Source organism: Rutilus rutilus (assembly GCF_951802725.1).
Source record: "Rutilus rutilus genome assembly, chromosome: 16".
NCBI lineage: Eukaryota > Metazoa > Chordata > Actinopteri > Cypriniformes > Leuciscidae > Rutilus > Rutilus rutilus.
In genome coordinates, this window is record NC_140224.1 from 20869839 (window position 1) to 20883983 (window position 14145).

Consider the following 14145-nt stretch of genomic DNA (forward strand, 5'->3'; position numbering starts at 1 on the left):
GAGAGACTTTGGTGTGGCTCTCAAAAGGTCAGTGATAACAGGCGTGTCCCATAAAGATAAAGGGAATGAACTGTGAGAAATGCTTCCCTCTAGTGGGATATCTAGGATCAATGTCTATTTAAAGGGATAGTTCACCTAAAAATGAACATTTTGACATAATTTACTCACCCTCAAGTTGTTCAAAACCTGTATGAGTTTCTTTCTTCTGTTGAACACAAAAGAAGATATTTTGAAGAATGTTGGTAACCAGACAGTTGACGGCACCCATTGACTTCCATAGTATTTTTATGTCCATGGGTGCCGTCAACTGTCTGGTTACCAACATTCTTCAAAATATCTTCTTTTGTGTTCAACAGATGAAAGAAACTCATACAGGTTTAGAACAACTTGACAGCAAGTAAATTATGCCAGAATTTTCATTTTGGGGTGAACTATCCCTTTAAAGGGATAGTTGACTGCTTTCTCTGTGGAAATCTAGCATACACTAAGAAACATAACCTAAATCTATTTTTATACCACTCAGCTAACCTAGAAAGATGTTTTTCTGCCGTGGTCACACTTTCACAAAAGCTTGTGCTAATCTGCACCAGACAAGTAATGCTTCAATTACAGCCAATATAATCCAGACTGCATTAATCTGTAATCTTACCGTGGACCATCAACCTCTCCCCGTCCCTTAAATCATCCGTCAAAACAACAACGGTGTGTTTAAACAGCTGGTACTGCCTCTACTGTCACTGTGCTCTCTCATTCACAGCTGAACCTGCCCTTTAAATCACTGGGAGAGAGCTATAAACACTGACGAAAGGGAAGCGAAGGTGCACTTGAACTTGTAAATCAGAAACGGAAACATTCCCACCGAACGGCCCTCCAATACACTGCTCTTTATAAATATGCTGGGATGTGCAAACATCCACTATGTAAAACTAGAAGCTTAAAAAAATACATCAGTTCAAACGGTGAAAAGTCAGACCATGTAGGATTTCAAAATTTGGCCAAAAATGCAAACGTACAGATGAATGTATTATTTAAGTCTTTGTATAAACAACATCGGACAAAAGCGCATCATTGAAGTCTGTTTTAACGACTAAGTATAAGCAGCTTAATTTCATATTCTACTGCACTAGAACGTCTCTACTTGCTTAAGATGGTCCTTTAATAACCTGTCCCTACGTTATCTTAACCTCATCATTACACTACCACAGCAGTAAACAGTCCCTTACGGAGTACCTTCGTTCAGGACGATGGGAAGTGAGTTAAAACTCATCATCAGAGCTAAGCAGCAGGGTTTTCTCATTGTCCCGGGCGCTCAAGCAGCTGTGATTACGGGATACGGGCGGTGCGGTGACTCCCTGCTCCAGGGTGGATTGCTGGGTGTACTGTTGGTAGGCTGGGGAGAAATTGTGGATGGCATCCTGAACCATGTCTCCAGGATTCATGGTCTCCTTCAAGCTGCTGGAGATGCTCTTCATGGGGGCACAGCGACCTTGAGAAAGACGGAGAACTTAATTAAAGGTTGATGACGGCATGAGAGAAGAGAAAGAGAGGAAAAACTGACAAGACTGACTTTTCTTTTTTGGTCAAACTATCCCTTTAAGATTTCACTGACCCTGCACTATCAAATAGAGAGGAGATGGGCGTTAAGATCAAGAACTGTAGCCTACCGTACTGTCCATATGTAGGAACAGGGCCTTTAGAGTGCAGCATGAAAATGAGAAACAGAGAAAGGACGGAAATGGGCGGAAGGTTGGATGTGTTGCATGGGATGACCAAATAAAATTAAGAGAATATGAAAGGTAGATAAAAAAGAAAATAAATAAAGCATTGAAATAACAGATCAGCCATATTAATGGATGGATAGAGGAATAAATGATGATTTACATAGAAGCAGAAGAGGAAAAGAGAAAAGTCATAAGATCCAAGCCATTATCATTGACAAAATGACCTTGAAATTTCAATAAAACATTCTGGAATCTGTATACATGTGTTAGTGCTGTCAAATCGATTAATCGCATCTAACATAAAAGTTTGTGTTTATATAATATATACAGTGCGTGCAGAATTATTAGGCACGTTGATTTTCTGGTCATATTTTATTCCCAGGCTCATTTTGCCAATTCCAAACCATATTAATCTTAATAACTACTATTCATTTTGTATTTAATCATTTATAAGTGATATATAATTGTTCATGAAGGCTGGAAATGAAAAACGCCTTTAACTCAGGTGTGCAGAATTATTAGCCACGTTTTCTTTTACAGATAAAATAAGCCAAAAAAGAGATTTAACTAAGTTTATTAAAATTATGAAATGCCCATGAGAAGGATACAATACTAATGCAATACTAGAGATTGCAGTTAAGGCATGACCATTGGACAGTGAAATACTCATTAGGTCAGCAGGGTCAGACAAAAACGGGTGGAGAAGAAAAGAGACATGTTAACTTCAAAAGAATGAAGAATTAAGGTGAAGAATTAAAGTCGATTGTCGATTGTCGAGTTCACGCGCGTGATCATAGGTACTAAACCTATGCGCGTGAACTCGACAATCGATTACTGTGGACTTCGACTGAAAAAAAGGGGTAAATACAGGTATGTGCGCTGGCTGAATAAACATCATTTTTATTAATATCTTTCACATCTACTGCAGTCAGATTCACCCGCGTTCACTCCGAAGGAATCACTCACATGACCTGTGCACTTGTAATGACATCAAGGATGTTAAGAGGCTAAAAGCAGGTTTAAAACTTGCCCCATTGAAGTCAACAGGGTGCAAATTTTAAAAAGAGGATAACACGGTGTAGGCAACACCGATTTTTGTCATTTTTCTCTGTACTGACAGCACTCCAAATGTACAAAAAAATGAGCTCAATGTTAAAATTGACCGGAGTTCTCCTTTAAGTGTGAAACCATCAGGAACCCTTTAGTCTCCAGCGCCACCATTTTCCAGAACTGCAACCTACCTGGAGTCTCCAGAAGTGCAAGGTGTCAGGGTCTTAGAGACTTGAACCCCCTCTTAATAAGAATCACAAGCTGAAGTGTAGTAAAATACATGAAGATTTTTTTGATAGGCTTTGTAGACAGACAGATTGAGAGTGACTCTTGAAGGACCAGCACCAGATCCTCTTCTACCACTATTTGAAGAATTCATCTTCCAGAATCTGACAGTAAGTTTTGGGAGTTCATTTTTAGTCCATCTCTGCAAAACAGACTTCAGGGTAGGAGATGGACTAAAAATAAACTCCCAAAACTTACTGTAGTAAGTTACTTACTGTTCTAGTATTGCATTAGTATTGTATCCTTCTCATGGGCATTTAATAATTTTTGACTTTTCAGTCTGAGTTAAATCTCTTTTTTTGGCTTATTTTATCTGTAAAAGAAAACGTGCCTAATAATTCTGCACACCTGAATTAAAGGCGTTTTTCATTTCCAGCCTTCGTGAACAAATATATATCACTTATAAATGATTAAATACAAAATTAATAGTAGTTATTAAGATTAATATGGTTTGGAATTGGCAAAATGAGCCTGGGAATAAAATATGATCAGAAAATCAACGTGCCTAATAATTCTGCATGCACTGTGTATATATATATACACACATATATTATATAAACACAAACTTTTATGTTACATGCAATTAATCGATTTGACAGCACTATATATATATATATATTCTACAGTTGAAAAGTTTGGGGTAAGATTTTTTTTTTATTGTATTTATACTTCTTGTATTATTATATTAATACTAATACTTATATGAATACTAATATTATTCAGAAAAGATGCATTAAATAGATCACAAGTGGCAGTTTATACTGTTACAAAAATTTCTATTTCAAATAAATGCTTGTTCTTTTGAACTTTCTATTTATCAAAGAATCATGAAAAAAAAAAGATCAGTTTCCACAAAAATATTTAACATCCATTATAACAAGAAATGTTTCTTGAGCATCAAATCAGCATATTAGAATGATTTCTGAAAAATCATCTGACACTGAAGACCAGAGTAATGCCATCACAGGAATACATTTTTTAAATATATAAACAAAATGATATTGTACAATATTGCTGTTTTTACTGTATTTTGATCAAATAAATGGAACCTGTGTAAGCTAAGCATAAGATAATTTTTTCAAAAACTTTTTAAAAATCTTACCTATTCCAACCTTTTGAACAGTAGTGTGTATTTAAACTTCTTTTTAACAATAAGCGTTTTACATATATTGGAGAAGGGGAAAAAAAACATACACCATTTGTTCATTAACAAAGAAGCAAAGGTCTAAAGCTCACCAAGGGAATCCAGTCTTTTGTCCATGTAGACTTTGTATGTAAACGCATGTCGCAAGGCCAATGCTGCAAAGAACATCTCAATGCAAATAATGAAGTTCTGGTATCCAGCCGCTACAGTTCCCTCGCCGACAGAAACCTCAGGAGAGCTGATCTTAGGAATCGCACCACACTTCTCCAGGATGGCCAGCAGCATGCCTGAAAGACCAGCAAGATCACATGACCAGTTTACCAATAGCTTTAAATACCTTGAAGTTGCATCACTGTTACTATTAGTACAGAGCACATGACATGCGGGAATAAATATGTATATTGTGACGATGAATCAACGAATCGTTCCCATGACTTACTAATACATCAGCACGTTTTACTAATTCGTTTCCTCGTTTTAAATAAATCATGCACACGATATTATTCGTTCCCTTGTTTTACTAAAATGTGCGCAATATTGACAATATTGTGTCTAAAATGTAACACTATATTAACTTCTTGTATATTAAACTGTTATATAAAATCAACATCACATTTGCAATCATGCCGATATTTTGGGGGAATAAACAGCACTCTTGCTCTTGTGATATTGCTAAATTATATCATATGATATAAATATAAAACAAAAACCTATACAGGTTTTTTTTTTTTTTTTTGCTTGAATTTTAGTGGCATTTTAACTGCATTCTAATAAGCTTCATCACAGTCAGTCGTTGCCCAGCATCATGTTCATAACTAAACTGCATGCAATGTAAGATGAAGTACAGATCATTAATACATTTTAACGCGTTATTTATTTAATAAATAATCACACCAAATGAATGCGTTAGTCGATGGCTCTACGTACTATATATTCTGTAAAATAAGTTACAAGAATAAAAAAAAAAGATGTAGAGTCGGACTTGAAATTATCCCTAAAGAACTGACATAACATGCAGATGACTAAAACAATAATTGGTTAGCATAAACGCCTTGGTTGAAAAAGACAGTTATTTCATGGGTGGAGCAGGTTTTTCCCTTTAAAGGACAAGTTCGGTATTTTACACTTAAAGCCCTGTTTACAGATCGTTTCTGATGAAATAGAACGGTTAAGATTAAAATTGACACATGCTGCTGTCCCGAGAATTTTAGGTTTATTTCGCTTTCCCCCCCACCTACAGAATGGCTGCATAGGTGCACTCGAACATATCCTTCCTAAAACGCATTAAACTTTCGTTTTCAAAGAGATGAAACTCACCGAGTGGTCAGGGGTGTTCACTGATATGCTCATACAAAAATCGCTGCAAAAGATGCTTTCCAACAGGTTTTATCGTAGTTTTTGTCCAACTCCATTGACTTGTATTGAAAGAGCTGTGTGAGGTACGGTATTACTCCGCCGCTTCTTCTTCTGCTTCTTCTGTGAATGAAATGCCAGTGGTTTGCTTGCAATTGGCAAAGGTGCATTATCACCACCAACTGGGCTGGAGTGTCTATTATTCAAGCTCTCAACGGAAGAATCTACGGGTGTGAGACGTTTGGAAAAATAGATCCACAGTTTTACAACGAATGGTAAAACACCTGTTGGAAAGCATATTTTGCAGCGATTTTTGTATGAGCATATCAGTGAACACCCCTGACCACTCGGTGAGTTTCATCTCTTTGTAAACGAAAGTTTAATGCGTTTTAGGAAGGATATGTTCGAGTGCACCTATGCAGCCATTCTGTAGGTGGGGGGGAAAGCGAAATAAACCTAAAATTCTCGGGACAGCAGCATGTGTCAAAATTTTAATCTTAACCGTTCTATTTCATCAGAAACGATCTGTAAACAGGGCTTTAAGTGTAAAATACCGAACTTGTCCTTTAAAATAACATAAGTAAATAGGGCCAATTTTGACCTTTTGTTGAATATTTCTTAAGCAGCAGATCTGCTGACCTTGCCAGAAGGAGAGGAAGATGACCGATTTGACCATGAGGAACTTGAGCATGGGCCTGTAGGGACTGAGGAGGTCTCGGGTTGAAAAGTAGAACAGGAAGAGGGCGTAGAGGGACAGGCTGACGGAGATGTTGTAGATGATAGTCACATACAGATAACCGCTAGCGACACTGTGGGATCAGAAAATACAAGAATTCAGTTCCTTACAAAAATGTTACAGTTTAACATAGTTTAAACTGTTACAGACATCACATGAGAAGCACATACTTGAAGTCTCCATCACGATACTTCCCAAATGCCTGTAGGATGACTGTAATCATGGCCATCAGGGGTTTTACCACACAGAACTGTAAAGTGGCCTGTGAAAAGAACCAACAAACAAATTACTCAAAATACCTGGATAATTTATAAAAAGGTGCAAGGACTACAAAAGGCATTTAATAATCAAACCTGTTTGCAGAATCTAAGGAAGCCAATGGAGTAGGTCTTGCCCCAAAGACAACATGTTCCATATATACAGCTGGACCTGTAGCCAAACAAAGACAGATTTCATTTAAGATGTGAAGCTATTACTTAACTTAAAGTTGCACCTATAGAGTCTCATCATACACCAGTAAGAGAACTGATCCTGAGGCATGCATTACTAAAAACCATTTTCACATGAGAATAACTGGAATATGACACTCACTCAATGGGTTTTCCTCTGATCTCGGCCATGATAGCGCTCTCTCCTCCAAGGTATTCATAACAAAGGCTCAAGAAGTTATAGATCACAAATGCTGCGGAAAAAATTCAAAGATAGATTGAATTAGCATTGGAATACAATTGCAGTTGTATTTTCATCTCACAAGGGTGATACAAAACCAGAGATTCAAGTCTTGTGATCATTTTTTAATACAAAACCAGCAAACAAATTTGATAGTAAGGAATGTTGTGGATTAAATGATCAGAAGAACCTTTCTTATGCAGTTTAATCTCATACTGTGACACTGGCAGTCAAGCACAGCGGACCTTTCGGACTAAATCCCCTCATCAGAGTTTCACCAAACACCAACAAAAGGCTATGCCAAACAATGGCACAGTGGTGCACGGCGAAACATCCCTCGTGATGGTCTGGGCATGGCACGAAATTTTGTTAAAAAGACTGTAAATACCAGCATTCTTCATCCCTTGAGTACACCATGTGCTTTTCTACACCAGATTATAGGACACCCACAGTTATATACATTTTTAGTACCCATTCATTTTCTCCATAAGAGTTCTAAGGCACGGATCAAACCAACCAGATCAGAGATGAATCACACTATTACAAACTTTGATTTGAAGCCAAAATGTACAATTTCGTTCATACGCTGGGGCTCTGTTTGATTTCTCTTATGCTCACCAAGCTTGCATTTATTTGATCAAAAATACAGTAAAACCAATAATATTGTGAAATATTAGTACCTTTTTTTTTTTTTACCGTTTAGAATTTTTTCTGAAGCCATAAAATTGCAGTGAATAGCGACCAAAATCAATAAAAAAAAAATATTAAAAAATTATCCAATGCAACACGTGTCATATATTCCAAGTGTTCTGGGGGTATACGATAGGGTTTGGTGAAAAACAAACCAAAATTTAATATATTTTTCAACAAACATCCTGCCTTTGGTCTTCAGTGGACGGCTGCGCGTGTTTATTATGTTTATTTCATATATACACCCAGTAAATTTGGTTGTGAATGAAAGAAAGCGCAAACTAATCTATTTTAGTTTGCTACAGGCCAAGCGTGCTATTGTTTTAAAATGGAAAGAGACCCAAAGACCCTCGCCTAGTCAATGGGTTAAAGAAAAGACCAGCAGTCTTGCCTCCGAAAAGCTGACATTGTAGTTAAAGGGAAACCTAAAGACTCGTATTGCCTTTTTACACTATTGCAATCAAGTGGATCAGATGGTTTGGGATGATTGAACTACCCACCTCTTATGTATTGAAAATGTTAACCACTAATAACTTTGATAAAGTAGCAAAGGTAAAATTACATAGCGAAAATCAGTGAACTGATGTGTGAAAATGAATATTTTATTTATGTTCTAGGTTTGTTCCAGAAGTCTCAATGATCTGTGCATTTCTTTCTTTTTTTTTTTTTTTTGCTTTAACGTTCAAACAAATGCCAATAAATATATTTTAAAAGCTTGATGTTGGTCGCTATTCACTGCCATTATATGTATAAGTGCAGGGCATTTAATTTATTTCTCCTTTTGTGGTCTGAAAAAAGGTAAATAATGGTATTCATTTCTTTCCATTTTTATGGAGTTTTTTTTTACGTAAAAAATTTAAGTTGGAATCACAAAAGTCATATCATGAAACGTTTCTATAATGTTTCTAAAATGAATGTTTTTTTTTATGTCCAGAACCTGTTGCACTCTATTAAATCAAGCAAAACGGTATGAAACGTGCATGTGCGACTCAAATGGATAAATTCAAGAACTGCGCTCCTGCTTATGAAGCGACCGAACTGTGCCAATATTCACCTGAGGGTGTTAATTTGTCCTCGTCCCTTGCTCTGTGGGGCAGTGAATGTGTGAATCTCTGCATGTGACAGTGACAGTGGAGGTTGGATCTCAGCTCTATATATAGCACACGGACCCTGCAGCCACAGCTGCTCTTCAGTGTGCGAGAAACCGACAGCGGTGCAGCTGAAGGTCAAGTTAGTGTGAACAAGAGCTCACTAATCTCTCCCTCCCACTTTAATTGCCCCACATAACATTTGGAACAGTCTCACACCCAATTAAGCCTATCCAAATATATATATGGAAATCAAATTATACCACTTGCTATTTACAACCAAGCCAGAACCAAAATTAATTATCACTTAAAAACATAATGTGAATATTGCTATGGCACTGTACCAGTGTTATTTTAGTATCACTGAGATAGCATTATAGTTTTTGTTAATATTTTTAATTCAATTTTATTTTTATATGTGCTGTTTTTATTTTTATTTGAGCTAGTTTCAATAACTTTGCTGTGTTTTTGTCATTTTTTATTAGTTTTGTCTATATGGTTAATTAATTTATTAGTTATTATGTCTATATAGTTGTTATTAAGTTTTAGTTTATTTAGTTTTAATTATTTTAGTATTTCAACTAAAATGAAAATGAGAAATGTTGCCATGACATCTAACTGAACCAAGATAATTTTATATATACATACATACATACAACATACATACATATGTGTATGTGTATATATGTGTGTGTGTATATATATATATATATATATATATATATATATATATATGTATGTATGTATGTATGTATGTGTGTATATATATATATATATATATATATAAAAAATACACGTATATAAATACACATAAATAAAGTCTTAGGCATGTTAATATCCCACCCCCACCCCCCCAAAAAAAGGTTTTAAGTCAGTTATTTATATCTTTTGCTGTAGGGTGTCAGTAGGAAATATCAGTTTACATTTCCAAAAAAAAATTTTGCCAGTTAATTGTAATAATCCAGTGAGATTTGTGTATGCACAAGGAGTCTGACAACAGCCGGTATGATCTGATCTCACCATCATCGAGTCCGTCTGTGATTTACATGAAGAAACAGAAAAAACTGAGACAGACTAAATCCAGAAGAACTGCGGGAACGTCTCCAAGATGCTTGAAGAAACATTCCTGCAAAGCTCCCTGAAAAACGATCCGCAAGTGTACCTGGACAAAAGCCGTTTTAAACGCAAAGGGTCGTTACACCGTATATTGATTTGAATTAGTTAATAGAAGTTAAATCATAAATAAATTCAATTTGTGATTTTATTTTTGAAAGCATTCTTACTTTACAGCATTTTAACACAAGTGCCAGTACTTTTCACAGTACTGTAGCTTTGCAGGAAGGTTTCTTCAAGCACGTTCCCGCAGTTCTTCTGGATTTAGTTTGTCTCAGTTTTTCCTGTTTCTTCATGTAATCACAGACGGACTCGATGATGGTGAGATCAGATCATACCGGCTGTTGTCAGACTCCTTGTGCATACACAAATCTCACTGGATTATTACAATTAACTGGCAAAAAAAATGTTTGGAAATGTAAACTGATATTTCCTACTGACACACTACAGCAAAAGATATAAATAACTGACTTAAAAACTGATATTAACATGCCTAAGACTTTTGTACAGTACTGATATATATATATATATATATATATATATATATATACACACACACATATACACACAAATAAAAAAATAAAAATTATATATATATATATATATTTTTTTTTTATTATTATTTTTTTTTAATGGTTTTAGTTAACACTAATAACCCTGCACTGTATTGTCTGGTGTCAAACAAACACCTGGTTTATTAGTTTATCCATGTGCATCCGCTCCACTGATGCGTGATAAACACGGTTTCTATGCAACAATCGCTTCTAGAAATCCCAGCTGACCTCAGATCCAGAGAGCTGCTCTAGCAGGAGTCGGCTATAAAAAAGGCCGCAAAGGTGTCGTGTTTAAAGCTCCACATGCAAAGACAGCTGAAAGAGGAAAAAAAAGCCTACCCTCATAGCAATCCCTGACTGTGTCGAAGTAAACATAGTACTGGTCGTTGGTAAAGAAGAGAAGGCTGAGCCAGGAGTCAAAGGCGTATATGGGCACGATGAAAAGGATGCGCACTATGTGCCTCTGCTCCTTGGGAGAGCTGTAGTATCGCAGATGCATGTAGATCTGTACAAAATGACAAACAAAAATGAAATGCACTGATTGAGTTTATATTCCCAAGCCTAGCTGAATTAGGGGATGTTTACCTGGTGGCAAGTGATTAGAAGTGCTGTCCACACGAAGAAGCCTGACACTGCCTGGGCCGTCGTGGTCATGAGGAATATGGGCTGCTCTGGAGTGAGCAGAGGAGCCTCTGGGAACCAGGAGATGTTGGGCCCAGCAGGGGCCATTGTGGCTAGCGAGCCTGGAGCCATCCTGTTAACTTCCTCCCCAAAGTGATCAGACAACGGCACGTCACGTCTCAAAATCTGCGGCGTTAGAGAGATTAGGATGCTAATCAGTAATATGGCAACATGGGGATCAAAGATGCTGAATGAGAGGGTCTGACGTAGAAATGTGATGTAACCTACAATTTTTGGTTGTTTTTAAAATGCCATGAAAGTGAATCGGAGGAAATGAAAGAGGAGTATGAAACAGTATGATGTAGGCTAATCATGAATCATTTCTCTGTAATAATGTGGACAAGCAAAGAAATTAAACTAAAATAGAGCTGGTAAGTCCCGCCCATCCGTAAAACCCCAAGTGGACCTCTAGGTTGAAAAATCGTCAATGCAAGTGAATGTGAGAAAATAATTATTTTCTGGTCCCGTTTGAATTGTGCCATGAATGTGAACATATGTTGTCTGTGAATTTTTTATATCATTTTTCATGTTACGAGTTTGACAGTATATTGTATGATTCTTTGGCTAGCAGTTGTGGAAAAGACATAACGAGAAAGACTACATGTCGCCTATGTGACGTCACCCCATAACACATTTTCCCTCCACTTGTCAAATCACGGTGCTAATGCTGCGATAATCTATGGAGACAGATCGAGATGTCTGTGTGTTTTGTACCCAAATGTCACCATTCAAACCAAATGGGCTGTTCTTTCTTCAGATTCCCGCGTCGAAAGCAGCGAAGAGTTGTAGTCCACAAAGTGCTCTCACACAAAGTCTAACCGTATCAAACCTCTACCCGCTAAATTGTAGCATTCTTCACACGAAAAATTATATAAAAAATTCACAGACAACATATGTTCACATTCATGGCAAAATTCAAACGGGACCAGAAAATAATTATTTTCTCACATTCACTTGCATTGACGATTTTTCAACCTAGAGGTCCAGTTGGGTTAGCGTAAGGGGCAGGACTTACCAGCTCTATAGCTTAAAATCACAACGAAATGGAAGTAGAGACAGATATTTTCTTTTGTTTTGTGATGTACATACGAGTAAAACAGATTATCGAAAAAGAAAAAATTGTAATGCAAGGATGTGGTCATAAATTAGTTATTGATTGGATGGAGGCAGATTTGAATGCGAGCTTGCAGTCAATTGTAAGAAAGGGGCGGGGTTTAAGTGGACGAAATGATTGGACAAGTCTGGCATATGTCACCAGAGAGAAGTTAGTCATTTCAATGGAAAATTGAGTTATGATTACGGGTGTAACGATACCCTCATGTCACGATTCGATAAATATCATGATACTGAACTCACAATACGATATTATTGCGATATTCCAAGACATATAGTAAAAGGTTAACAAAAAATGTACTGTTGATTAAATATTGTGGGTGTAAATGAATAGGCTTGGGCTGATAACCCAATGCACAGGACAATGATGACACCAGAATAAAAATATTCATGATTCTGAAGCTGAAAATACAGAATTATTTTAGACGAATATGCTTGCACTCTGTCACTGACTAGATATATTTAAAACAATGAAGGCCACTTTTTACTGGTAACTTAAGACATTTGGCATTATCAGGACCTACAAATATTCACCCATTGCATTATTATATACTATATTCAACATTATATATAGCAGTTTAATGTAGTACTGACACTAAAACTTGAATTTTTTCCTCACACAGAAATTGTATTTTGTGTGAACTATACACAATACATATTGTCACTATCCAGGATACATATTGTTGCATTTTTGTATTGCGATATTTTGTGACACAATGTATTGTTACACCCCTGGTAATGACTTTCTTCAACAGAACACAAAATACTTTCTGACACTCTGAGTCATTCATACATTGAATGGGAAAAAAATGATACAATAAACGTCAACAAAGACTAGTGAGAAAGAAAGAAAGTCACCCGGGTTTGAATTAACTTGACGATAACTAAATGACAGATATATCTGTTATTTGTTTTTGGGTGGACTTTAAATCATATGTTTAATGCTTTCAGCATTCACTTTTCGTGTTATAAATTGAATTTATTTGGAAGAGCAGCATCAATTTAGTTTATCAGTTGAAGTTTGTCCGTCCGAAAAAAAAAAATAGTATGAAAAAACAACAAAGTATCTACAAACTAGAGAAACAAGAGCAACTTACCAATAACATAAACGCAGATTTAAAATCATTCGGCGTGCACAAAGGAAAGCGAACGAGAAACGATTCGGCCTTAATTCCTCAAAGCCATCGCTGCTGCCCGTCATCCATGTTTATATTCCAGCGCCGTTTATCTCAGCTAGGAAATCTGCGCTCCGTTCTTTTATATTTGTTCCCATGTAGTAACTTACTTCGCCGCGTCTTTGAGCCGTTTACTGTGTATTTCACGACTATTCTAAAGGATTTTACACACAATCCTAGCTGAACTGCGTTGAAAGGTAATTCCTCCTTTCCCAGCTCCCCTTGCCGTTAAAATCTCTTGCGGATTAGTTTAACGGGGATAAAAGTGGAAAGCGTCTGGGAAGTCTGCTACAACAAGCAGCTTTTTTTTCTTTTTTTTTTTTTTCTTTTTTTTTTTTTGTAATGGGATATAGCTTCAAAACTTCAAAATAAAAGTCACGTGTAAGACTAACCCTAGTTGTAAGACTAACACAATTTACAATAAATAATGCATTTTAAAGAATGATGTAATACTACACACACACCTTCTTCAACCGTTTGCTAGAATTATACAGATACATCCTTAAAAACAAAAAACGTCGTTTTTAATCAATTAATTCGAATTTACGTATGTATATTAAATTAATCCTTGGATATCACAATAAAATAAACTGGCCTCTGCCTTTATTAAATTGTATTTATGTCATAAAAAATAGTAAAAAAGTGATAACTTGATTAATAAGACTCAATGGAAAGTTGCAGGCCATAAAGTAACTAATTGTGTGTAGTGTGTGTGTGTGTGTGTGTGTGTGTGTGTGTGTGTGTTTGTTTTCATTTACTATCATGCAATTGTG

General features: G+C 36.3%; 1 protein-coding gene across 2 annotated transcripts; it reads right to left on the reverse strand.

Moving 5' to 3' along the window:
- Window positions 1–456: 456 nt before the first annotated feature.
- Window positions 457–13700, reverse strand: tmem184ba (transmembrane protein 184ba). Of its 2 annotated transcripts, XM_084435193.1 has the most exons (10): window positions 13295–13681; window positions 10989–11210; window positions 10743–10908; window positions 6881–6971; window positions 6643–6718; window positions 6460–6551; window positions 6193–6362; window positions 4293–4487; window positions 1665–1691; window positions 1114–1486 (listed from the first exon to the last, which is right to left on the reverse strand). In XM_084435193.1, the coding sequence occupies exons 1-10, from the start codon at window positions 13301–13303 to the stop codon at window positions 1257–1259; spliced, it is 1278 nt and encodes a 425-aa protein (XP_084291319.1). In that variant the 5' UTR covers window positions 13304–13681; the 3' UTR covers window positions 1114–1256. The 2 variants fall into 2 exon arrangements, with proteins under 2 accessions (XP_084291320.1, XP_084291319.1); XM_084435194.1 differs by lacking the exon at window positions 1665–1691 and having other exon boundaries at window positions 457–1486; window positions 13295–13700.
- Window positions 13701–14145: the final 445 nt, after the last annotated feature.